The sequence below is a fragment of the Chlorella variabilis genome (assembly GCF_000147415.1).
Source record: "Chlorella variabilis unplaced genomic scaffold CHLNCscaffold_2, whole genome shotgun sequence".
Taxonomy (NCBI): Eukaryota; Viridiplantae; Chlorophyta; class Trebouxiophyceae; order Chlorellales; family Chlorellaceae; genus Chlorella; species Chlorella variabilis.
The window spans coordinates 766,608-790,555 of NW_005435086.1; the positions used below are offsets into that span (position 1 = coordinate 766,608).

The 23,948-nt window shown below is 68.9% G+C and overlaps 5 protein-coding genes across 5 annotated transcripts; 2 read left to right on the forward strand and 3 right to left on the reverse strand.

Moving 5' to 3' along the window:
• Positions 1–284: 284 nt before the first annotated feature.
• Positions 285–6,694, forward strand: CHLNCDRAFT_49863 (hypothetical protein; the record flags this gene model as incomplete). Its single annotated transcript, XM_005851078.1, has 12 exons — positions 285–443; positions 865–1,536; positions 1,793–1,882; positions 2,108–2,602; positions 2,820–2,979; positions 3,203–3,523; positions 3,808–3,956; positions 4,240–4,396; positions 4,659–5,467; positions 5,720–6,242; positions 6,349–6,429; positions 6,588–6,694. The coding sequence occupies 12 exons, from the start codon at positions 285–287 to the stop codon at positions 6,692–6,694; spliced, it is 3,723 nt and encodes a 1,240-aa protein (XP_005851140.1).
• On the reverse strand, positions 6,639–11,241 carry CHLNCDRAFT_29479 (hypothetical protein). Its single transcript, XM_005851370.1, has 10 exons — positions 10,929–11,241; positions 10,481–10,786; positions 10,087–10,285; positions 9,748–9,905; positions 9,430–9,519; positions 9,195–9,257; positions 8,900–8,998; positions 8,558–8,705; positions 8,179–8,312; positions 6,639–7,984 (listed from the first exon to the last, which is right to left on the reverse strand). The coding sequence occupies exons 1-10, from the start codon at positions 11,200–11,202 to the stop codon at positions 7,413–7,415; spliced, it is 2,043 nt and encodes a 680-aa protein (XP_005851432.1). The 5' UTR covers positions 11,203–11,241; the 3' UTR covers positions 6,639–7,412.
• Positions 11,242–11,481: 240 nt separating this feature from the next.
• Positions 11,482–15,146, forward strand: CHLNCDRAFT_29482 (hypothetical protein; the record flags this gene model as incomplete). The annotated part of the gene is made up of 11 exons (XM_005851079.1): positions 11,482–11,535; positions 11,627–11,701; positions 11,963–12,264; positions 12,478–12,556; positions 12,772–12,891; positions 13,048–13,189; positions 13,616–13,706; positions 13,829–13,977; positions 14,124–14,221; positions 14,377–14,511; positions 14,621–15,146. The coding sequence occupies 11 exons, from the start codon at positions 11,482–11,484 to the stop codon at positions 14,702–14,704; spliced, it is 1,329 nt and encodes a 442-aa protein (XP_005851141.1). The 3' UTR covers positions 14,705–15,146.
• An 8-nt stretch (positions 15,147–15,154) lies between these two features.
• CHLNCDRAFT_56687 (hypothetical protein) lies at positions 15,155–17,268 on the reverse strand (the record flags this gene model as incomplete). Its single annotated transcript, XM_005851371.1, has 9 exons — positions 15,155–15,426; positions 15,524–15,627; positions 15,726–15,752; positions 15,877–15,991; positions 16,078–16,132; positions 16,233–16,364; positions 16,497–16,760; positions 16,877–16,972; positions 17,162–17,268. 9 exons carry the CDS (start codon positions 17,266–17,268, stop codon positions 15,391–15,393), a joined length of 936 nt encoding a protein of 311 aa, XP_005851433.1. The 3' UTR covers positions 15,155–15,390.
• Positions 17,269–17,991: 723 nt separating this feature from the next.
• CHLNCDRAFT_137743 (hypothetical protein) lies at positions 17,992–23,854 on the reverse strand (the record flags this gene model as incomplete). The annotated part of the gene is made up of 15 exons (XM_005851372.1): positions 17,992–18,153; positions 18,359–18,509; positions 18,652–18,738; positions 18,870–18,933; positions 19,097–19,164; positions 19,355–20,168; positions 20,335–20,428; positions 20,566–20,670; positions 20,791–20,891; positions 21,026–21,155; positions 21,316–21,465; positions 21,732–21,847; positions 22,012–22,972; positions 23,174–23,363; positions 23,547–23,854. 15 exons carry the CDS (start codon positions 23,852–23,854, stop codon positions 17,992–17,994), a joined length of 3,501 nt encoding a protein of 1,166 aa, XP_005851434.1.
• Between the last annotated feature and the right edge of the window lie 94 nt (positions 23,855–23,948).

Genomic DNA, 23,948 nt, shown 5'->3' on the forward strand with positions numbered 1-23,948 from the left:
CCAGCGGGCGCAGCTACACAGCCCCATCCCCGCCGCACAGCCCGAAGGGCAGAGCCCAAAGCTTTGCTCCTCCCGGTGCCGGGGGTCTGTGCAGCGCAGCTGCTGGACGGAGCCGGACTGCCTGACTGTGAGGGAGCGGTCTCTTAGAGGGGATACTCCTCCCTCCCTCACCCTGCTGCCCACGCTGCAGGAACCACGCCCCTCCCTGTTCGAGTGCCCACTGAGGGCAGCCTCATTGAGGGCTGACGGCCCAACCAGACGCCGGCCGGGCCCCCTATCGCGCCATGGCCTTTGTGGACGATGCAGTGTGGCAGCAGGCAGACTGGAAGTGGGACCCCCACGGCCTGAAGGCCACCCCCGCCGATGCGGCAGCCAGCAAGGCCGCTGGTGGCAAGGGCTTGCAGAGGAACACCGCCGCCGACGGCGGCAAGCTGGGCTGCCAGGTGCGGGACGCAAGCAGCTGCCCGCCAACCGCATGTGCCCCTGCACTTTCGGCCACTTGCGGAGGGAACCTGCCGGTCCCCACAGAGGGTGCCACCCTGGCCCATGCACACCACAAGATTGTGCCCCGCGTCCGCACGGTCCCGCCCGTGGCCCTGTGCTGCTGTGTGCCTCTTCGCCGCGCCCGCTCCGCGTGCCATCTCGTGCCTGCCCTGCATCCGCCTCTCGCCGCACGTCTTGCCGCTGGCCGGCTCGGCGCGGCGGCCGCCGCGGAGCGGGTCCCGCCGCCGCGGTTACCGCTTGTGTGCCCCTTTGGGGGATACCCACCTCTGCCGGTGCCTCGCCACGCTCGCCCTGCTGCCCCAAGCTCCCACCCAGCCCCCTGCCCGCCTGCCCCGCCCCTCGCGCTCCTCCCTGCCGCAGGTGGACGGCTGCACGATCGAGGTGGGCGGCATGAAGGACTACCACAGCCGGTACAAGATCTGCGAGCTGCACCTCAAGGCGCACGTGGTGCAGAAGGACGGCCTGCCCCACCGCTTCTGCCAGCAGTGCGGCAAGTTCCAGCCGCTGGAGGACTTTGACGGCGAGAAGCGGTCGTGCCGCGCGCGCCTGGACAAGCACAACGCGCGGCGGCGGCGCCAGCGCGAGATGGCGCACATGCTCAAGAAGACGGGCACGGTCGACGAGAAGCTGCTGGCCGAGAAGTACGGGCTGACGGAGGAGGAGATTGCGCCCAAGCTGGCCCGCATGGCCAAGCAGGGCTTCCCGCTGGCCAAGCCCGCGCGCAGCGGCAGCGCGGGGCCCTCCGCCGCGGGCACCCACAGGAGCCCCTCGGGCGGCTCCGCCAGCCAGCAGCCCACAGAGATGGGCGCCACCAGCACCTCCCCCGCCTCCGCGGCCGGCGCGCAGCGCGAGGCGGAGCAGCACGCGCAGGCGTCGGCGCTGCTGAAGCACCTGCAGCTGCAGCAGGCGGCGCAGGAGGCGGCGCAGGCGGCGGCCGCGGGCATGGCGCGCCCGCCGGCGGCGCCCGCCACCACCCTGCCCTCCGGCGCCGCCATGGGCGCGCTCCTGCTGGACGACGATTTCCTGGATGAGGTGCGCTTTCCTCCCGCCGCCTTTCCTCCTCGCTTCTGGACCAGCCTGCAGCTGTCAGCAGGGCCCCCCGCGCGCCCGCCCCGCCGCCGCGGCCGCCGCCTGCCGCCTGCCGCGCCCGGCCCGGCCCTCGGCGTCTGCGGGCTGCTGCGTGCGCAGCGCTCTGCCCCCACCCAGCCTCCATCCTCCATCCTCCATCCCAGCCCCCCCCACCCTGTCAACCCCTCCCCACCTTCTGCTGCCTCTTGCTCCGCCGCAGGTGTTCAACCCGATGATGGCGCAGGGCCTGATTGCCGGCGCCGGCCAGCCTGTGGGCCCCCCCCAGCAGGCCGCCGCCAACTTCCTGCAGGTAGTTCCCTGCCGCACCCGCGCCCCTGCGCGCCCGCCTGCGACCCGCACGCCTGCAGCCCACACGCCTGCGTGCCTGGCCGCCCGAAGCGCCGGGGACCGTGTGTTGCGCTGCCTCCCTGCCTCCTCCCCGCTCCCTCGCCTCCCTTCTAACCCCTGCCTGCTCTGCCTCCCGCTGCCGCCTGCCACCTGCCACCTGCTCTGTCCCACCTGCTCCCCGCCTCAGATGGATGCCGCCTCTGCCATGGACCTGGATGACATGGCGGGGCTGGAGCAGCTGACCAAGGAGCTGATGGCGGGCGCGGCGGCGGCGCAGCTGCCAGCTCAGCGCGCCCCGCTGGCGGGCGGCCCCGGCGCCGCCTGGCCCCAGCCCGCCGCGGCGCTGCCCCCCGGCATCCCGCGCCACGTGCTCTCCTCCATGCCCGCCACCCCCTCCTCCTCCGACACCGTCATGCCCCAGCTGCCGCCCTACCTGGCGGCCCAGCACGCCGCCGCCGCCTTCCCGGGCCTGCTGGGCGGCGCGACGGCGTTTGGCGGCGCGCTGCAGCCGCCGCCGCCGCTGCCCGGCGCGCTGCGCCTGGATGCGCTGGGCGGCGGCCGCGTCGAGTCCCCCGGCTCGGTGCGCTCCTCGGCCACAGCCATGGACCTGGGCGCGCCGCCACCGCTGCCGGGATCGGTGCTGGATGAGGCGCTCAACCTGCTGTCCTACGACTCGGCGCAGGTGTGTGTATGGAGGGGGGGCAGGCTGCCTGCTGCAGGCCGCTGCTGGTGGGCTGCTGCTGCCGGGCTGGCTGCTGTCGGCACTGCCGCGCGTGTTTCGCTGCCGTCCGCCGCATCTGGCGCGCCTGTCTCCTGCGGGCGTCTGCACGGCCTGCCGACCCGCCAGCGGCCGGCTCATGGCGCCGCTCCTCCCTCCCCTCCCCTGCCACCCACCCCAGATCACGTATGTTCCTGAGGAGAAGCTGGTTCGCTTCAGCGCCAAGCTCTTCAACTGCACCCCCGCCCAGCTGCCCTCCGACCTCAAGGCCTCCCTGGTCAACATGCTCTCCTGTCAGTCAATGGAGGGCTACCTGCGCCCCGGCTGCGTGCACATCACAGGTAGTAAGGCACCCGGGGCGCCCCCCAGCAGCCGCCCTTGCCCTTGCCTTGCACAGCTGCAGCGTTCGACCTGCGGCCAAGCAGACGCGGGCCCTCGCGGCCGCTGCGGCGCCACGCCTACGGTCCTTGGCCGCCGCCACAGCCCCTGGCCCTGCCGCTCACTCCCCCACCCCGCCCCTCCCTGCCTCCCTCCCCCACCCGTCCCGGCCCCGCCGCCGTGCAGTGAACGCGCTCATGGGCCCCGAGGAGCGCGCTCTGCTGGCCTCCAGCGGCGTGCGCGCGGTGGTTGAGCGCCTGGTGGCGCGCCAGCCCGACGCCTTTTGGTCGCAGCACGCGATGCTGGTGCAGCTGGGCGACAAGCTGGCGCTGGTGCGGGAGGGCCGCGTGGTGCACGTGCTGGCCACCGGCTCCTCCTCCCTCTTCCCGCGCGTCGCCGCGCTGCGCCCGCTGGTGGCCGAGCCCGACGCCGCCGGCTGCTGCGAGGTGGCGGTATGGGGGTACAACCTGGGCCAAGAGGACGACACGGTACTGGCGCGCTGCAGGGGTGAGTGCGGCCGCGTGGCGCTCCCCGCCCCGGCCACGCGCCGGCAGCTGCGCTGGTCTCGGGTGGCTGTGCTATGCTGCAAGGCCGCCTGGCGGCTGCCGAGCGCTCGGCAAAGCTGCGCGCGGCGCCCGCCACGCCTGGCCGGCCGCCCGGGCCTGGCTGCCCGCGCGCTGGCTGCAGCTGCTTGGCCTGGCCTCCCGCCAAGCCAAGCCTGCACAGGAGGTTACAAGCACCAAGGGCATGGCCTGACTGCTAAGCTCGCCACCCCTCTGCTGCCCCTGCAGGCGCGTATGCCGAGGTGGAGCGCCTCAGCCTGGAGGCGGAGCCCGCCTGGCAGGGCATGCAGAAGCTCAGCCTGCGCCTGTCGGGCCTGCGCGCCGGCGGCGCCGTGCAGCTGGAGGTGATGCGTGGCGGTTACATCTCGGGATCCAAGGTGGGGCTTTGTGGGGCGTGGGCCCACCTACGTCTTGCACCTTGGGGCAGGGCCGCCGCTGCTGCTGCCGCGGCTGCTGCCGCTGACGCTGCCGTCGGCGCGGGGTGTGCGTGGTGTGCGTGGGGGCCTGGCCCGCGTGCGGCGCTGCCCTTGCGTGCCTGTGCCGGCTCAGCTCGGGGCGTGCCACCCTCCAGGTCCTCCTCGCTCGGGCGCCGCATCTGGCAGCTGCTTCCCCCAGCCCCGCCCTCACCCCACCCCGTCCTCTTGCCCCACACCCACGCAGGCCATGCTTGTGAGCCATGACCGCGCCCTGGCGGCCGAGGTGCGCAGCCTGGAGGCCGAGGACGGCGCCACCGACGTGGACACCCTGCTCTTCCAGCTGGCCGCCTCTGGGGAGTATGGCGCCGGCGGGCGCGAGTACAGCGACGCCGACCGCGAGGGTGAGCGAGAGCTGCAGGGGCTGCAGGAGCTGCAGGCCCGCGCTGGAGCTGGCTGGCTGGCTGGCTGGAGAGAGGGAGGCGTGGGGAGGCAGGGAGGAGGGAAGGCAGGGAGGGAGGAGGAGAGGCTCTGCAGCTGGGCTGCGTGTGGGCGGGCGTGGTGCTGTGGGCACCTGTGGGGTGCGTGGGCAGCAGCGGCTGAATGCTTCCTCTGCTGACCGTGCCGCCCTCTGGCTCCTCCCCTGTTCTGCCGCCTCCCCCGCAGTGCTGGGCAAGTCCAGCCGCCGCCTGCTGGCCTACGCGGTGCAGCGCAAGTGGGTGGCGGCCACCCGCACGCTGCTGGCGGCGGTGGCCGCGGACCAGTCGCCGGGCGAGGCGATGGCGGCGGTGGACATCATGTGCGTGGGCACCACCGGCATGCCGCTGCTGCAGCTGGCGGTGCGCAGCCAGTGCCTGGAGCTGGTGACCGCGGTGCTGGACTGGGGCGCGCAGCACGGCCACGTCTTCCGCTCCACCACCCCCGGCCGCCGCGGCCTGACCGCGCTCCACCTGGCGGGCCTGGTGCGCGATGGCGGCGCCATCATGTCGCTGCTCAGCCAGCGGTGCGCGGACGCGGCGGGCGGCTGGGAGCGCGCCACCGCCGAGGACGGATCCCTGCCCATCGACTTTGCCCGCCGCACCGGCACCGCGGGTGTGCTGGAGCGGTTCCTGGCCACCAAGCACTACGAGGCGGCCGCCGCAGGCGTGGCCGCCGCGGCCGCCTGCGGCGCGGCGCGAGGCGTTGAGGCGCCGCCGCCGCTGCCCGCCGACCCCGCCCCCAAGTCCGGCCTGCACCGCCGCAAGCCCGCCACCGACAGCGCCTCGTCGTCACGCAATCCCAGCAAGAGCCTGGGCGCGGGCAAGGCGGGTGCGGGCGGGGCCGAGGAGGAGGAGGAGGAGGAGGAGGACGCCGTGGCCGCCACCAAGGCCGCCCTCAAGGCATGCCTGGCCAAGGAGCGGGAGCAGGGCGCGCTGCTGCGCTTCTGCAACCGGGCCCTGGAGTGCCGCTACCAGGCCTGGTACTCCTCTGGGCAGGTGAGGGGCGGGCGCCGCGAACGCCACATCCACGCTCAGTCCCTGCTGGGCAATGCGCTCAGCCTGCGCGCCTGCATGTGCGCCTTGCGCTTCTGCTGCTGACCCTGGACTTTGCGCAGAGTGTGCATGCGTGTGCTCCTGTCCCCGCCATCCACCACCACCCACCGCCACCCACCCTAATCGGGTCTAGCCGCCGCGCAGCTCACCGCCACCGTCGTGCCCCTGCCCCTGCCCCTGCCTGCCCCTCCGCAGGTCCCAGTCGACATTGCCTTCCTGGTCATCGCCACCCTGAGCCAGGGCGCGTGGATCTTTCGCTGGTCCCTGGCCGCCTCCTGGCTGGGCGTGGCCATGGTGGCGCTGATGGCGGGCAACGCGGCCATGATGCAGATGGCGGTGCTGTTCCCGGGGACATACGTGCGCTGGCGCGAGCCGCTGTGCGTGTGCAGCCACGTGGCGCACAAGCTGGCGCAGACGGCGGTCACGCTGGTGCCGCCCGTGGGCACCGTCTTCTCCGCCACCTACAACCCCACGGTCGCGCTGCTGGAGTCGTCCTCGCTGGCCCAGATCCACATGCTGTCCTTTGGCATGAAGATGCGCTTCTGCACGCACCTGCTCGTCGGCCTCTTCCACTTCACCTCCGCCATCGCCGCCAACGACGCCGTCTGCGCCGCAGCCTTCCCTTTCCTGCCAGGCGCGCAGCAGCAGGGGCGCGGGCGCACGGCCGGGACGAGGCTGCGGCCGGGGCGAGCCGCTGCGCATGCAGGCCTGGTGGCCTGTGCCCCTCGCGGCGTCCCGCTTGCGGTTGAAATGGATCCAGCCATCCACCTACCTGGCCTGCCCCGTGTCTTGACCCTCCTGCCCCGCCCCGTCGCTGCCTGCAGGCGGGGTGTGCACCGTGCTCATGGTCCTCTGGCAGGCGCTGGCCTGCTTCGCGCTGCCCTGCACGCTGGTATACGCATCAGGTGCGCCTGGGGTCCCCGCCCTCGAGCCTACTTGCCGCCGCAGCAGCTTGCATGTCCAGCCAGCCCTCCTGCCTCGTGTGCCTCCTCACCTGCACCACTCACCCGCCTGCCCCTGCCTGCCTGCCTGCCTGCCCGCCCGCCTGCCTGCCCTGGCGCAGAGAAGCGCGCCCGCCGCATCTTTCTGGAAACGATGTCGGACCAACCCCTTGAGGCGTGCGGGGCTGCGGGCACCCGCCGTTCCGCCACCAGCAACGACGATGCCTGATGCCCAGGGCTCGCGAATCGTGTGCCGCGACAGCCGTGTTGCCTCATGTCCCGAGTGCTTTCTGACGGTGCAGCTGCCCAGAGCCGGGCTGCGCGCCGCAGGCGCCTCCTTGGCAGCAACCTACAGGACCCCCTGTGCACCTGTGTGTGTTTCCATTTTGTTTCCCACCGCCTGCGCGCTGGGGCTGTCGGCCGGCGCCTGGCCAGCCGCTACAGCGACGTCAACAGTTTGATTCACGCCTGCCGAGCCATTCCCTTGATCGCCTGACACCGCCTGTTGCCCTCAAAATGGGGTCGACCTGCTCCCATGCATGCCCTTAATGCCTGTCCCAAGACCTGAAACACCCGCACATTGTCAGCACTCCCGCCCTGCAAGTCCCACCAACCCTGCCACGCCCCGAGTGTGTGCACAGCATTCAAAGGATCCACTCCTGCGTCCACTTGAGGATTTTTTCCTTTCCAACTTCTTCCCCAAGTGCCCATCCGTCTGTGTGGATGGATGGCCCTTGCATGGCTCTCTCTTTCCCCCTTGTTTTTTCCACTAGGAGCATCCCCCGGCATCTGTTGTGCCCTGCTTCTGTTGTGCCCATGTGTCAAGCGACGAGCTAGAGAGTCAGGTTGGCAGCCACAGCAAGAGATCGACACAACAGGGTGCCACCCAGTGGCCAACAGACAGGAGGCCTCGGGAGCCGCCAGAGGGCTGGCCCGCGCCGCGCCCCTCACTTCTTGGCCTTGCCCTTGCTGACCGCCCGCTTCTTCACGTGCTTGGGCATCTTCTGCTTGCGCCGCTCCTGGTTGGCCGCCTTGGTCTCCTTCTTGTGCTCCCGCCGCGCCTCCCGGATCTGGTCCCGGCTCAGCTTGGGCCGCTCCTCCCACTCCCCCTCGCCCTCGCTGCTCTCGCTGCCAGACAGCTCATCCGCAAATGTGACCCGCTTCTTCTTTGGGGCCGCTGCTGCTGCTGCTGCTGCAGCGGCAGACAGCGGTGACGCCGCAGAGGCCTCTCCGTCGCTACCTGCCCCGCAGTCCCCGTCGCCTGCGTCGCTCAGGCCCGAGGGCAGCGCCGCCGCCGCGACGGCGGCGCCGTCACCCTGGCTGGCCGCTGGCCCCGCTCCCCGCTGCTGCTGCTGCTGCTGCTGCTGCTGCTGCTGCTGCTGCCCCGGCTGCTGCACTGCTGCTGCCGCTGAGGGCGGCGCGGCTGCCTGCTGCTGCCTGCTGCTGCCGGCCGCTGGTGCCGCGCGGGCCCCGCTCATGTCTTGCTTCATGCCCGCCAGCGCTTGATAGTAGATACCCTCTGCAATTTCAGGCAGGCAGGTAAGGTAGGCAGGCAGGTAAGGCAGACAGGGCAGGCAGGCGGGCGTGTCCGCTCCGGCCGCTGTGTCCGCGCGGGCAGGCAGCGAAGAGGTGGGCAGGCAGGCAGGCGGCGATTGCGGGCCAGCAGGTACCATCACCACCCACAACACCACGCACAGGTACCACCTCGCCCACCTGTGTCCGTGCCGGCCGCCAGGCGGGCATGGTCCCGCTCCGGGTTGGCCACCTCATCCAGCTTCTTAGGGATGTAGGCCTGGGCAAACACAGCATCCGCCACCTCCTGCTCAGCACTCATGGTGGCGGGGCGGCTGCGGCAGAGGGGGTGGCAGGGGGTGCATGCGCGGTCATGCCAAGTGCCTCGCCCAGGAGGCAAGGGAGGGTGCGCACCGGGGTCCGCCGCCGGGGCACATGCGGCGGACGACGCGCTGCACTCCCCTGCTTGCCGCGCCACACACCGCCATGCACAGACACGCATGCCCATGCGCGCACACACACCAACCAAACCCCGCCACTACTGCCGCACAGCTGCCCAGCCCGGCCGGCCTGCCCCCACCTGCAGGCCAGCTCCATCAGCCGGTCCAGCTCCGCATCTATGCCCGCCCCCTCCTGTATGCCCGGGTCCACCACAAAGTCAAACAGCTCCCGCACAGTCAGCGTGGCCACGCCCGCGCGGCGGAAGAAATCGTTGACGTGCAGGCAGTCTGTGGGCAGGGGACGCGCAGGCAGGGCAGGGCAGGCAGGGGCATCAGATGCAGCGCCGGTGTCGGATGCGGCAGATGCAAACCACACGGGCGGCGCGGCGACGTGCCAGCGTCTGTCGGAATGAAAGAGCGGCGAGCACGCACTGCACACACAGCCTGCGGCGCACGTCGGCAGCCCATCAGCAGCGGCTCACCCTCCCGCAGGAAGTCAAAGGCGCGCGGGTGATCCAGCTCCACTGCCTGGCTGACATCTATGCAGTACAGCTCGTTCTTGTGCACCAGCACATTGTACTCTGCAGCAGGGCAGGAGGGCAGGGCAGCAAAGGGCAGGGCAGGGCAGGGCAGGGCATGCACAGGAGGAGCGGGAGGGCGAGTGGGAGTGGGCAGGCCCTGGCGGGCTGGGGGGAAGGAGGTGCAGGCCAGGCATGCAAGTGCACTTGGCTGGCAGTTGGCTGGGAAGGCAGGGGATCCACGAGGCAGCGCCCTCACCCGACAGGTCTGCATGCACCAGACGGCACTTCTGGTACAGGGTGCGCACCATCACCACCATGTCTGCAGGCAAGGCGGGAGAGGGAGGCTGGGTGGGGTGCATGGCTGTGCGTGTGTGATGGGGCAACAGCATGCGTGCGTGGTGGGGCGGAGGGCAACGTGGGGAGGGGTGGCAGGCGCGCAGCGGCCGGGCAGGCTGGCCCCCTGCAGAGCCCAGCGGGCGCCTGGCCCTCACCCGTGTATGCCTGCCGCATGCGGGCCGGGGGCAGCCCCGCATCCTTGAGCCGCGGCGCCGCCACCCCGTTCTCACCAATGAACTCCATCACTGCGCCCGGTCGCAGCAGCAGCAACATGACGGCGGTCAGCTGGGAGCGGCAGCGCACTGCACACTCTAGCCACAGCCAGCACGCAGACTGTCGGCTGGCCCTCGCTTCCCACCCTCCACTCCGCCCCCGCTTCCCGGAAACCTGCCCACCGGCCACCCCATCCCAGCAGCCCGCCTTGCCCGCCACGCCCCGCCCGTCGCGCCTCCCTCCCTCCCCCGCCAGCTCACCCAGGACGTGCAGGCGCAGCTGCAGCGGCTTGGGGCACAGTATGCCCGCCGCGTGCAGGCGCGCCAGGTTTCGCATCTCCTTCTCCGCCCACAGCTTCACCATCTTGCGCGGGTTGGACTTGCAGTAGCGCTGGAAGCGGGAGTCGCCCACCACGTACCTGCGGGGTGGGGGGTGGGGGTGGAGCGGTGGAGGTGGTGGGGGTTGTGTTGTGAGGTAACGTGGTGAGGTGAGGTGGGAAGGCGTGCGGGCGAGCGACATCAAGGGGGGGAGGGGCAGGCGTCTCCCACGCCCCTGCCCTGCCTTGCTGCCGCCCAGCCCCAGTCCCAGCCCCAGCCCACCTGTCCCTGTCCTTGAACACCAGGATGGCGGTCTTGTAGACCTTGATGGCCAGCTCAGCGCTGCCAGGTGGCGCTCCGCTGGCGTGGTACACGTTGGCCTCCTTGCCCGTCGACACGCAGCCGTTGATCTCGGCAAACACGCCGCGGTTGAGCATCTTGAACAGGACCATGCGGGTGCGGGGGTCCAGCACTTGCTCCACTGCGGGCGTAGCAGGTGGTGGCAGTGGGGGTGGGGAGAGGTGGGGTGGGGGCTGCCTGTGGCGGGGTGGGGTGCACCAGTGCCGAGCGAGGGACGCAGCAAGGGGTGGCAAAGGAGAGGCGGATGAGATGGCGCGGCCTGCATGCTCCCAACCTCCCCGCCCGGCCTGCCAGGCGCCAGCAGGCAGCCACCCACCTGTGGCGCGGTCGCTGCGGTCCTTGCTGCGCGTGGCGGCGGCGGTGGCGGCCTTGCCGCTGTGCGCCGCCCGCACTTGGTTGTGCACGGCCGAGCCGGCGCTGCCGGCGTAGCCGCCCAGCGTGTCCAGCAGATCGTCCCGCAGCTGTACCGCCCCTGCGTTGAAGTGTGTGTCCAGGCGCCCCATGTTGCCCGCCGTGGGCAGCAGCTTGGTGTGCTGCGGGCGGTTGAGCGCGCCGCCGTGCGCGTTGGGGCGGTGCCCCGGCAGCGTCATCGTGCCGCCGCTGTTGCCGCGCGCCTGTTGCACTGCAGCGAGGTAGCAGGCAGGCGGGGCCGCACCCGGGGAGGTGAGCATCGCGAAGGTGGCGCCGAAGAAGCGGGCAGTCGGGGTGAGTGGGGTGGCATCGACGCGGACTTTCCCCTCCGCACAGCGCATCCCACCGCTCACCCTCCCGCAGGTCTGCCCACTCCATCGCCGAAGCCAGCTCCTCATCCTCGCTGTCCCAGTCCTCGTCCTCCCACTCCTCATCCTCTTCGCTGCCGCTGACCGCCTCTACTTCGGCGCTGGCGGCGGCGGGCGCCGCCGCCGCTCGTGGCGGCGGCGGCCCCACGCCTGCCTGCTGCGTGGCGGGCGCGCATGCCTGCTGCGTCTCCCCGTCGTCTTCGCCGTCACTGTAGCGTGCCGCTAGGTGCGCCAGGGGCACTTCGTTCACCGCCTGCATGTGCGAGGCGCATGCAGTGGTGGTGCGGCCAGCTGGAATCCACAGTTCTGCAATAGCAGCAGCAGAGGGGAGCTGAATATACAGGCACCCAGGGTCGGCTGCGCCGCCAAAAAGTCCAGCGTGGCTGCGGATTTCCTGCGCTGTGCTCACCTCCCCACGCCTCTTTCCCCGCCCTGCCTGATCGGCACTGCTGCTTCCAGCTGTTGCGAGTCTCAGGCGACATCCAGCAAGCCGGCAGCGGACAGGAGTCCAGTTTGGTGGTGTGCAGCGGCCGGCAATATGGGGGATAAGACGGACGCTGACCAGCAGATTGAAATTTGGAAGGTCAAGCGGGTGAGCGCCGCCATCACCCGCTGGGCGCACGCTGCCGGTCCATTCGCTGTGCAGCAGCCCGTTTACAGCCCCACGCGCCCCCCTGCCGCAGCTAATCAAAGCGCTGGACAATGCGCGAGGCAACGGCACCTCCATGATCAGCCTCATCATGCCGCCCAAGTCGCAGGTGCCGCCCGGCGGCCGCCCGCTCGCTGCCGCTGCCGGCGGCCTTGCAGCCCTGTGCAGCTGGCTGGGCGCAGGAGGCTTGGATTGTTGGCTTGGAGTGCACCTCTGCCATGCTCCATGCTCCTCTCCTCGCCCAGCCAGCCAGCTGCGCATGGCGGCGATTCAGCACATACTGGCGGCCGCTCTTCGGCAGCCGACTTCTTTACGACCAAACCTCTTTACGGCCTCCCCTGCCCCTCCGCCCTCTCGGCCCCGGATGCAGGTGGCCCAGACATCGGCCATGCTTGCCAACGAGTACGGCACCGCCTCCAACATCAAGTCGCGCGTCAACCGCCAGTCGGTGCTGGCCGCCATCACCAGCGCGCAGCAGCGCCTGAAGCTGTACACGCGCGTGCCGCCAAACGGCCTGGTGGTGTACACGGGCACGGTGATGACGGACGACGGCAAGGAGAAGAAGATGAACATCGACTTCGAGCCCTTCAAGCCCATTAACACCTCCCTCTACCTCTGCGACAACAAGTTCCACACGGAGGCCCTGAACGAGCTGCTTGAGGCAGACAACAAGTGAGGCGGGCAGGGGGGTTGGGGGGCTAGGGCGGAGCGCTGGGCCTGTACTGAAGCCAGCGCGGAGGCAGAGGGGCACACGCTGCCCTCCACGGCGGGAGAGCGCTGCTGGCACCGTCGGTTCTGGCAGCACACAGCGGCAGCAGGCGAGCAGCCCGTGGCAGAACCAGAGGGCAGGCCCCAAACGGCTTGTGCACCACTGCCTTCCTGCAGGTATGGCTTCATCGTCATGGACGGCAACGGCAGCCTGTTTGGCACGCTGTGCGGCAACAACCGCGAGATCCTGCACAAGGTGGGCGCCAGCTGCTTGGGACCTCCTGCGGCAGCAGGGCACAGGGGTGTGTTGTGCACAGGCAGCGGCCGGCGCAGCTGTCCTCTCGGTGCCCCTCCCGCGGCTGCAGCTGCACGCCTGCTGCTGCCGCCTGCTGCTGGTTGGTTGCCGACTCCCGCAGGCTCCCGCCGACAACGACGCCCCGCCCGCGGCCCTCTGCTTCCCCTTCGCTCCAGGTGTCTGTTGACCTCCCCAAGAAGCACGGCCGCGGCGGGCAGTCGGCGCTGCGCTTTGCGCGCCTGCGCATGGAGAAGCGGCACAACTACGTCCGCAAGGTGGCGGAGCTGGCGGTGCAGGTGCGGCATGGCACGGCACGACCCCTGTGGGGACGCCTGTGGTGCCGGCTGTGGTCGGGGCAGCGCTTCGTAATGCGAGGCTGCTCTGGGCATCAGAAACGTCTTCGGCCCACCTACCTATCTTCCTTCCCCCGCACACCCTCCCTCCCGTTGCAGTTCTTCATCACCAACGACCGGCCCAACGTGGCGGGGCTGGTGCTGGCGGGGTCGGCAGACTTCAAGACGGAGCTGTCGCAGAGCGACATGTTTGACCCGCGGCTGCAGGCCGTGGTGCTGGCGGTGGTGGATGTGTCGTACGGTGAGAGGGGCGGGGCAGGGCGGGGCAGGGTTGGGGAGGGATGGGCTGTGGCCTGTATCTGGTGCATCGTCTCTGGCGGCTGCACCGTGTTGTCGCATGCCCGGGTGCCTTACCAATTTCCTGCCGGTGGCGCTCCGCCACGCATATGGCAGTTGATCAAATGGCCACCCCACAGCAGCCCCCCCGCCGCTTGGTCGCACAACCTGCGGGCAGCCCCCCAGCACCGGCCTGCGAGCCTCGCCGAGGCGCTGAGCAGCTGAACCTGCTGAGGAGGGCTGGCACATTCCTCTCGCCCCTACCTCTTCTACCCTGCCACCATCCCATCCTCCTGCCTGCTCACAACCTTCATCCTGCCATCCTGCTCCTGCACCGGCTCATCCTCTCAGTTTCTACGCTGCCCTGCCTGACTGCCTGCCCTGCCTGTAGGCGGAGAGAACGGCTTCAACCAGGCCATTGAGCTGTCGGCGGAGACGCTGGCCAACGTCAAGTTTGTGCAGGAGAAGCGGCTGATCAGCAGGTACGGTAAAGGTGGAGGCAGTGCATGGTGGTGGGGAGCTGCTCTGGATTTGCGCGTTCACGCAGGCGTCTCGTCTGCTGAGTGCCCCGCCCCGCCTCTCCCGCCTCCCCCCCAACCTGCAGCTTCTTCGACCAAATCAGCCAGGACACGGGCAAGTTTGTGTTTGGGGTGAAGGACACGCTGGCGTGCCTGGAGATGGGCGCGGTGGAGACGCTGATCGTGTGGGAGAACCTGGACATGCAGCGATACGAGTTCACAAACACCACCTCAGGTGAGAGGGAGAGGGCGGCTGGGGCGGCTGGTTTCTGTATGTCTTGTGTGGAACTCGACACGTGGCAGTGCGCGCGTGATGCCTAGTTTCTTCACCCTTCCTTGCCCCTGCTTTTCCTTCCTTCCCTCCTTCCTTTCTTCCCGCAGGCGTTCAGGAGGTCAAGTACCTGACCAAGGAGCAGGAGACGGAGAGCAAGCACTTCAAGGACCCCGCCACCAACATCGACCTGGAAGTGACGGACAAGGTGGGCCCTGCTCGCACCTTGCGCTGCGCATGTGCTGCGCATGCGCCTGCCCATCCTCCCTTGTGCACTCACTTGCTCAGTCCCTGTCATCTCGCTGCTTTCCCCCACCCCCCTCCACTGCTCCGCTAACCACCGCCACCACGCCCCTGCTGCAGCAACCCATGCTGGAGTGGCTGGCCAACAGCTACAAGAAGTTTGGGTGCCTGCTGGAGTTTGTGACCGACAGGTCGGAGGAGGGCAACCAGTTCTGCAAGGGCTTTGGCGGCATCGGCGGCGTGCTGCGCTACTCGGTGAGAGGGCGGGGGGATGTGTTGGGGGGCGGGCAGGGACTGGGCTCTGCCGCCTGCCGACAGCTCCGAGCATCTCCCAATCCACCCTGCTGCTGTCCACGTGTCGCAGGTGGACCTCACAGAATTTGAGGAGCCGGAGGAGGATGGCGGCAGCGATGGGGCGCTGTGGTCCGAGGAGGAAGACTTCTTCTGAGGTGGCACGCTGAGCTGGCGCTGCGCTGGCGCCCTATTGCAGAGGCTGCAGCGCTCGCCCAGCACGCGAGCAAGGCTTCTGCAGCCTGCCGCTCATGTGCCTACTGCCCGCCTGCACATCCCCTGCCCTCTTTCAGCTTGCCATTGTACACTCCTAGTTTCCACCCCGCTTGCTTCTCCTCCCTCTTGCTGCGGTGTGTGTTGCCTTTGATTTCCCGCAACCCTTTTTGCCCTGCTCCGCTCCTCTTCCTGCTTGTTTGTTGTGCATCCGCCGCTCTCCCCCTCCCAACGCAACAAATGTCCTCCGCTTGAGCCCCCCCGAGCGGTTTTGCTCTGCATGCAGTTCCACATCGCCTGCTGTGCATTTGACCAGTTGACGCAGCAGTTGCCGCTTCACGTGCGGCCTAGGCCCGTGCTGCCCCCAACTGCAACCCAGAAATGAGAAGTGGAGGAGCAGTGCAGTCCGTTACAGGGAGTATGACAACGGTTACAAATCAATGAGAAATCGGCAGGCAAGTTGGCTCCGGCTTCTCAGCAACGGAGGTCCCACACAGTGCAGCATTGGCAGGGGGCATCTTGCATGCAACGCAACGCCCAGGATGAATCAGGGAATGCAACAATAGATCACTGGCAACATCGCCTGTTGGAAGAATCAGGAATGGTTTGTGAAGCAGAATTCAATCAAAATTATGGGCAAACGTAGCGAGCCATGAACTCCTTCATCTGCAATGCAAAAAGCAAGCGCGGAAGGTGGTGTGATGGACGGGGAAGGTACTGCAGCTGCCCAGCGACGGTACCGGCAGCCCAACTGCCGCCGCACCTGGCTGGCAGGCACGGGCGCCTCCATCCAGTCCAGCAGCTGCGAGTGCGTCACGAACCACACGTCCTGATGGCCAAGCGCATAGTCGAAGAACTCCCCAAGGTCTGCAGCAGTCAGCGCAGCCTTTTGTGAGTCTGCGCTCACCCTTGAGAGGGCAGCAGGGCACACAACACAGGTGTACAGCTGCACAGCCGGCACGCACCTTTGTGGAACTGCTTCTTCTGAAGGTCTGCACACAGAGGATGCAGCAATAGTTCTGTTTCTCTGGCGCATGGCCGGCCTATCCCACCAGGGGGTCTCCTTCTCTCCGCCGCTGCCATTCATGGTCTGGTGATGTCAGGGCTACTACTCACAGGGCTTGTGCACGCCGATGGACACGGGGGCGCGGTTGCCGTTGTATGCCTCGTCGAAAGTCTCCATCAGCTTCTTGTAGGCGCTGCAGCCCGGCTTGGCGCTTCCATCACCCTCCTGCAGCAGCAGGCGACAGGCAGCGACAGATCCAGCTGAGTGGGCGGGTTGTCAAGGCTACCCGATCCCCTCTTTTCGATACTCACGACCGTGCAGTAATCCATCAGGTTGCCAGACTTAGCCACGTAGAGCGGGATCTGCCTGCAGCAGTAGCGGGGGTGCACAGGTTGGCGGGTCAGCATTCGTGTAAGACAGGCCTCCTGGCACGTCATGCACGCTCAGCATGCAGAGTGCCACCCACCACATGCCCGGGTGGCTCTCGGAGCTGTCGCAGTCGTTGGAGCTGTGGCCGCAGTCAAAGGGCACCCCGTCCTCCATCGTCGCAGGCCACAGCTTGTCGGCGCCACCCGCCACGCCAATGGTGCTGTCGAACCTGCAGCATGCGCAGGAGGCATGGGACTGTTGACATCACTTCTCCATGATGTGACGAGGCGGTCCACAACTCTATGCCAGCTCTCGCAGCGCAATCCGCTTGCGGAGCGCTCGCCCACCTCCGCCACCGCACCTGAAGCCGTCTTCGTACAGAGTCTCGCGCACCTCCGGCTTGTCAGCCAGGTAGGGTGTGCGGAAGCCCACCACATCCTCTGCAGGGATGCCGCACTTGACGATGTCGTCGCGAGCGCCGCCAATCTCCTCCTCAATCCCGTCCCGCTCAAACCAGCGCAGCCCGGCGTGGGTCACGGTGTGGGTGGCAATCTCGTGGCCGCGCTTGTGCAGGCCACGGGCGTAACCGCACTCAAAGGAGCAGGCTGGCGAGGTGCAGGCAAACCTGGAAGTCACAGGTGGGCAGCGCCGGTCAGTGCTGGGCAAGGGAAACCTAGGTTAGGTGGCACTGCGGTGGCAAGCGCTGGCGCCGCCGCTCGGCAGGCACCAAGGGCGGCGCACCAGGTCAGTGGCAGCTTGCAGCCGTTGGGGTTTTGCCTCGCGTCTGCGATCTTCAGCACCAGCTTGGTGCTCTCCTGGCTGACCTCATCGTCGTGACTGCAGGGTAGGGGCAGGGCACCCATGCGCCGACACTTGCGGTTGATCAGGGGCCATCATTGCCCCGTGTCAAATGGTCTGCCACGCCCGGTAGCGTTCCCCAGGCTTGCAACGGCCCCCGCGACTTGCCTCCAGATCACGAATTGTGGCACCTCGCTCCCCTTGAGCCCTCCCGGCGCCTTGCTGGACGGTCTCACGACCGGATTTTTTCCTTGAGCCGCACAGAAGTGCAGCGCCAGCAGCAGCAGGCCAAGCGCCGCGCACCGCCCCATTGCAAGCGCCGCGCACCGCCCCATTGGAGGTTCGGTTGCCGATCTGCGCGCACGCCTGACAAGTGCAGTGCTTGGCAGCCTAGGGGAGGGGAAGGGGAGGATGAATGTTCCCAATTCGAGCGAAAGATCGTCGCATCGTCGAAAAGGTAGCAGGAAGGGTGGCAGTGTTTCTGGCCCTCGTGGCAGCTTTGGCGATGGGCGGGCGATGAGGACTGCTGTCGCGTCAAAATTTCGCCAATCAGCTGGCGATGGCACATTGAGGATTGGCGAAATGCGGGGGAGCCACCCTTGCGCCTGGCACAGCGCAGCGGCCACATGCGGCGCCGCTGTTGCTTTGTCGGCACTTGCCTCCCTTTTGGGGGACTGGGGGCGAAGCCCCCAGCAAGCTGGCGCTTGTTTAACACTATGGAGTGAAGTTCCTGAGGAAAATTGGCCATTTCTCCTCAAAATATTGGCGATGTCAGTCATGGGGGCTGGCGACGCGCTGGCGATGTCGCCCCGCCGCCTGCCCTCATTTAGCCAGCCCTGGCTGGCGATGGCCTTCGGCCAATCGCCAGCCAGAGCCGTTTTTTGGCCCGATTTCGCCAGCATTTGGCGATTTCGCCAGCTTTCAGAAACACTGAAGGGTGGTGGCGGGGCGACACCTCAGCAAGGCGGTATGCCCTTGGCCCGGCCAAGTTGGCCGTTTGAGTCACAGAAGAAGTGAGTGCACAGAGTGCACAGCGGAATCAATGCCCTTGCAGCAGATCAACCGCTCCTGGTGGCGGTGGTGAAGCTGCCGCCACGGCTGGCGCCGCCGGCCTGGGCAGCCGTGAAGGAGCCGGCGCTGGAGGAGGCTCGCGAGTTGCCGCGCGTCTGCTCCCGCAGCTCCCGCAGCACCTTGTCCACCGTCTTGCGGCTGATGAAGCGCTGCACGCAGTCAGTTGGGACGGATTATCAGCTGGTACAAAGGACGGATTAGCAGCTGGTACACGTGCAGAACCACAAAGCGGAGCATCCATTTCAAGCTGACGCCGTAGCTGCGGCACCTAAAACAACTTGATTGCCCTGGGCTTCTCCCGAGGGTCCTGCTCCACCAAGCCAGGCCCCACCCCATTCTCAAGCAGCCCCACACCTCGGCCTGCTTGCTCTTGTGCATGGAGGAGAAGGCGGAGGCTTTGTCCAGCTCCCGATACTTCTCCAGCACCAGCGCCATGCGCCGCAGGTCCAGCGCCGCCAGCCGCCCGCCGGGCTCACGCTGCTCGGGGCTCAGCAGATCTTCCAGGCTGCAGCCAGGCGGGGGGGGGGGGGGGGGGGGGGAGTGGAGGAGAGAGGTCAGTACTGAAAAGTCGGCTGGCTGAGGAATGCAACCCAGCCCGCCTAACCGTTGAGCCACAGCGCGCATGAATGCCAGCCTCCCACGCCCACCTGCCAAACACCATCATCTCGCAGAACAGCAGCGGCTCCGCCAGCTCATCCGCCAGGCCGGGCACCCCCATGCTGCCCGCCGTGCGGCTGCAGAAATGAAACAGGCAGCACAGGCAGCAGGATGCAGCGTGGGCCAACAGGGGATGCGGTGCAGGGAACGGGGCCAGCAACAGCAGTGGGCGCAATGCCGGAGTACCAGCTGCGGTGCAGGGCCGCACCTGAGGCCGCCCAGGTCGCTGAACAGGCGCTGCAGGCCAAAGATGTTGAAGGCGGGGACGGCGTCTGCAGTGCGGGCCAGGGAAGGGCAGGGGAGGGTTTCTGGACGTCAATCCCAGTCGACCGAGGACGCACCAAACAGATGTTTGATCCAACCCGCCACGGCTCCCCTCCACGCTACCGTGCAGACCTTGGCCTGCCATGCTGGCCCAGCCAGAAGGCCACCCACCCGACATGAGCTGCAGCATGATGGCATCGGCGATGTAGCGCAGCAGGCCGCGCAGCATGCGCTCCACGCTGTGCCCCGGAGCACAGCGCTTCAGCAGGCTGGCGCACTCCTGCGGCCAATTGAGTGGAAGAGTGGAGGGCAGCAGTGGGAGCGTGTGCCACGAGACACCTGGTGGGCAAGTGGCCGAGCAAGGTCATGGTATCATTACGCATGCTCTGACGGTGGGTAGCCCTGCCAGCTCAGCTTGCCTTGAGATACATGATGAGCTCGTCGATGTGTGGGCTGTAGGCCGTGCTGGGCTGCTGCTCATCGGGCGCCCACTCCAGCTGCTCCCCCGCTGCCAGCAGCGCAGCCGCCTTGGCTGCCGCCGCCTGAACCACCAGCGCCTCTGCTGAAGTGAGTAGGGCTTGGAAGGTGCCAGCGGGCCTGCCTACCGCAGCAGAGCCGGCGGCGCCGGCGCCAGCCCTGCCGCTGGCGGCAAAGGACAGCACAGTGTGGCCCGACTGCTGGCTACTGCTGCTGGCTGCCTGCGGCTGGCTGCCTGCCGCAGCGAGCGGTGCTGCCGCTGGGGGCGAGCCAGCTGGAGAAGGTGCGCTGCCGTGGCTGCTGCCCCTGCTGCGGGAGCGGGAGCAAGGGCGAGGGCCGGGGCTGGCGCCGCCGCCTGCCGGTGCTGCCCCGGCGTCTCCCGACCCTCCCTGCTGCTGCTGTTGCTGCCGGCCACGGTGCTCGTCTGCGGGTGCCTTGACGGGGGAGCGGCTGCGGCTGCGGCGCCCAGGGCTGGGGCTCCTGCTGCCCAGGGCAGCCGCAGCTGCGGGCGCGGCCGTCGTCCCCGACGTCTCGCCCCGGGCCTGAGCCACCAGGAAATCATCCAGCGGCACCAGGGCATACACCAGGGCAGCCACATTGGCCACCAGCTGCAGGCCCACAGCCACCGGCAGCTGCGTGTCGCCGGCGGCGGCATCCAGCCGCTGCCGCAGCGCGCCCACCACCACCCGCACCAGCATGCGGTCGCGGTACTGCCGCGCCGCGGGCACCACCTCGCCCGCCGTCAGCAGCCCTTTGAGGTAGGCCACTGCAGGGGAGGGGGGAAGGTGTGTCGGGCGGGGCACGGGGGGTGGCCGAACAGGGTGCACAAACCACCCCACACTCCACACTTCCTTTGTCATTGGTCTGATGCATCAGTGCGGAGAAGCAAGGCAGCACAGCCAGGGCCCAACCAGGCCACCTCCTGCCCCCACCTGAGTCCACAATGTGCCCCCGAATCGCCCGCACCAGGTCGGGCACCATAGCAGAGAAGGGCGCCTTGAAAGGCGGCCGCTTATTCTCAGCATCCTGCGCCAAAAGGCAGGCAGGCACAGGCAGCAGGCCTCCCAGCTCATCACAGCGCGCATCACAGTGCACCACATTGCAGCCCAGCCCAACACAACACAGCACAGCACAGCACAGCGCAGCACAGCGTGCTGCCGCACCTCTGCCCGGAAGGTGGGCGGCAGCGCCAGCTGGCGGAACAGCTCCGCCGCCTTGCCCTGGCTGCCCACCTCCACCGGCGCCAGGCTGTCCCGCGACACAGCCGCCTGCACAGCAGGCACAGCAGGCACAGCAGGCACAGCAACGACACTCACGTCTTCCCACTGTACATGGCGGCAGAGGCCCGCGATGCACACACACCCACACAGACACGCGTGTGCCCACACCTGCACAGCTGTGGTGGTGGCTGCCGTGAGCAGGTCGTGATATGTTGCCCGGCTGTTCATCAGCACCTCCCGCACCGCCACAGTCTGGTAGCCGCAGTGGTCTGCATGAGCAGAGCGGCCAGGGCAGAGGCGGGGCAGCGCAGGCTCAGTGGTTTGGGGCGGCCCATCGGCGCAGCACACATGTCTGCAGGGCTGCAGGCCCTGCAAGCCCTGCCTCCCGCCATGCCTGCCTCACCCAGGGCCAGGCAGACGAGCAGCATGAAGTCCTTGACCGTCAGCATGGCGGCGGCGGCGGTGGCGCCCCGGAAGGCCGGTTCCAGCACGGCCTTGAGAGCCGCCACCGCGGCGTCCCACGACGCATCCACCTGCGGGCGGCCGGGCCAGCGCCTCGCCAGGTCAGCGCTGCATGGCGCTGCACGCGGCAGGGGCAGGGAAGGAAGCACAGCATGCACAGCAGGGCAACGACAGGAGACACAAAAGGCCCCCGCGGGGGTGGGGCCCCGCCCTCTTCAAACACCCACCCACCTGCGCCACGATGTCCAGCGGCTCCCCGGCGGCGCCGGCTGCCGCCGCCTGTACCGCATCCTCCACCAGAAAGAATCCCGCCAGCTGGGTGAGGTAGGCCTGGTAGTGGGCCAGGAAGTCTCCCTGGTGCAGCGCCAGGTCAGCAGACAGCTGCAGGGACAGCAGGGGAGGAGGCGGCCGGAGGCAGGGCGGGATGATGATATGCCAAGGGGAGGAGGCGGAGGAGGGCGACGCGGGCTTGGCAGGGTGGCAAGGTGGCACGCGGCGTGCATGGATGGCCAGCTGCCGACAGCGCGAGGCAGAGCGTGGAGGCGGCACTGCAGAGAGGCGGCCGGCCGGCACGCCGCTCGCCCAGTGAATGCAGAAACGCACTCCGCCACCGCCAGCATCAGCGACGCTAGGCCGCGCCACCGCACCTGCTGCCGCCTATTCTGTGCATAGTAGTCGGCAAACTGGGGCAGGCGGCCCAGGCAGGCGTGGATGTGCACGCAGCGGTGCAGCGGCGCCATGTCCACACCTTCCAGTAGGTCGCCTGCGGCAGGAGAGGCGTCGGGGAGGTCGGGGAGGGCCGTCGGCAAGGTGGCAAGCGAGGCAGAATGGCAATGCCGCTCATCTGCAACACCTAGCTCCCCCGGATGTTCCTGTGCGGTGCTGTGTGCCGTCTGCCTGCCTGGCAGCCACCCCAGCCGCCCCCACCTGTGACTTGGAAGGTGTCGGAGCGCTGCACGCCCCGCAGCTGCGCCTGCGGCGGCGGCGTCTGCGCCGCTGCCGCCGCCGCTGCTGCAGCCGCACGGGTGTTGGAGGAGGCTGCCGTGCCGGGAGGCGAGGAGTCTCCTGCTGCTGCTGCCCGCGCTGCGGCGGCGGGGCTGTTGGAAGTCCTGGCGGGAGAGGAGCCTGCCGCCTGCCGCGCCGCTTTGAATGCCGCAAAGCGGGCAGCGGTGGCGCTGGCGCTGGTGCTGCCGCTGGAGCCGGCGGGGCTGCTGCTGCCGGCTCCCGGCGAGCTGCTGCCGCCAGGGGCTGCCTCCTGCTGGCTGCCGGCGCCGGGGGAGCCGAGCACGGCGGGCAGCGGCAGCGGCGTGGCGGGCGGCGGCTCGCGCAGGCTGGCCGCCGTCAGGGACTGCGCCACCAGCGCCCCCGCCTGCCGCATGTCCTGCAGCCCCTCCAGCTGCGGCAGCAGCAGCTTGCGCTGCCGCGTCAGCGCCTCCTCCTGCTGCCGCTCCGAGGCGGCCCAGCGGATGGCCCGCATGCCGATGGTCCGTGCCTGGGCGCGCACATTGGCCAGCCAATTGTTGAAGTCGGCGATGGCCCGCTGCTCCAGCAGAGCCACAAGCTCAGCCACACGCTCCCGCAGGAAGCCCGCCAGCAGGCCTAGCTGGTCTGCCGCACTGCTGCTGCTGGCGCCGGCGGCGCCGCCGCCGTCGGCAGCGCCCCCAGGCGCCGGCTTCAGCGGCGTTCCCTCCCTGCTGGCGGCGCCTGCGCTGGTGGCGACAGCGGTGGGCAGCAGAGGGAGGTAGCCGCCGCCGGAACCCCGCAGGACGGCGCCGTGGTCCCGCTGTACTGCCTCCAGAGTCTTGAAGGCCTTGAACAGCTGCTTCCCCTCTATGTACCTGGCAGCCCTGGCGCACAGCGCCAGCACCTGCAACGCCACGCTGACCGCCTGCAGAGACGCAGGGGCAGCGCAGGGCGGGGCGGGATGGTGGAGACGACGTCCTAGGGGCAAGGAGAGGCGGCCATTGGGAAGGAGAGTGCACGCAGCCATCGCAGTTGACCCATTCGCAGCAGCGCCCCTGCTCAACACCTCGTCCCACAGCCACTACCACGCCCACGCGGCCCCCACCCGCATGCCATGTGCACCCACCGTGCGTGCTGCCGCCACCTTCTGCTGCAGCAGCACCACCTCCTGCACCTCCTCCAGCCTCCCCGCAAACGAGGTGCCCGCCGCCTGCAGCGTGGCGTTGCTGGCCAGCAGCTGCTGGCGCAGCGCCGCGGTGGAGCGCTGCATGGCGCCCAGCTCGTGCATCGCCCCCGCTATCTCCCTCGCATTCGCCCTGCGGGTGGCCAGTCGCAAGTGCAGAAGCCAGGGGCAGGGCAGAGGGAAGCGGGCGATCAGAAGCAGGTGCCGGCCGTCGTACCGTGCGGCGCAAGCGCGCGGCCTGCCACAGCTGTCACTACCCGCAGCCTAGTCCCGGCACAGGCCACCGGCGTGCCTTGCAGCATGCGCAAGTCCCCACCTGCAGATCTGCTGTATCTCAGCCTCCTTCTCCTCTGCCACCTCCTGCAGCAGCTCCAGCACGCTGTCCAGCACGCTGCCCTGCGGCACCGCCTGCCCCGAATCCCCCTGGCTGGTGGTGGCCGACTCGCTGTCGCGGGTGGGCGGAAGCGGCAGCGGCTCGCCCGCGGGCGCCACCTCAAACACCGCCTTGACCAGCGGCCCCACGTCATCGCTCTCAATGGAAGAGGCCACCAGCTCTTTGAGGAATGCCAGGGTGGCGCCGCTGGCGGCCAGCATGGGGCCGCCACCCGCCTGCGCGCCGCTCATCGTGCGGGCCTGCTGCAGCAGGGCGGCGCGGTCGGGCGGGGGCGGCGGCGTGGCGGGTATGCACCGCCTGAGCTGCCGCTGCCGATCCGCGCTG

Bases quoted from the DNA above. Each gene is read 5' to 3' on its own strand.
- CHLNCDRAFT_29479 (XM_005851370.1), bottom strand. From the start codon at position 11,202: ATGCAGGCGGTGAACGAAGTGCCCCTGGCGCACCTAGCGGCACGCTAC. The intron at 10,787-10,928 runs GTGAGCGGTGGG...ACCTCGCTGCAG, and splicing joins GTGGGCAGACCTGCGGGAGG to TGCAACAGGCGCGCGGCAAC. The intron at 10,286-10,480 runs GTGGGTGGCTGC...CTACGCCCGCAG, and splicing joins CCGCAGCGACCGCGCCACAG to TGGAGCAAGTGCTGGACCCC.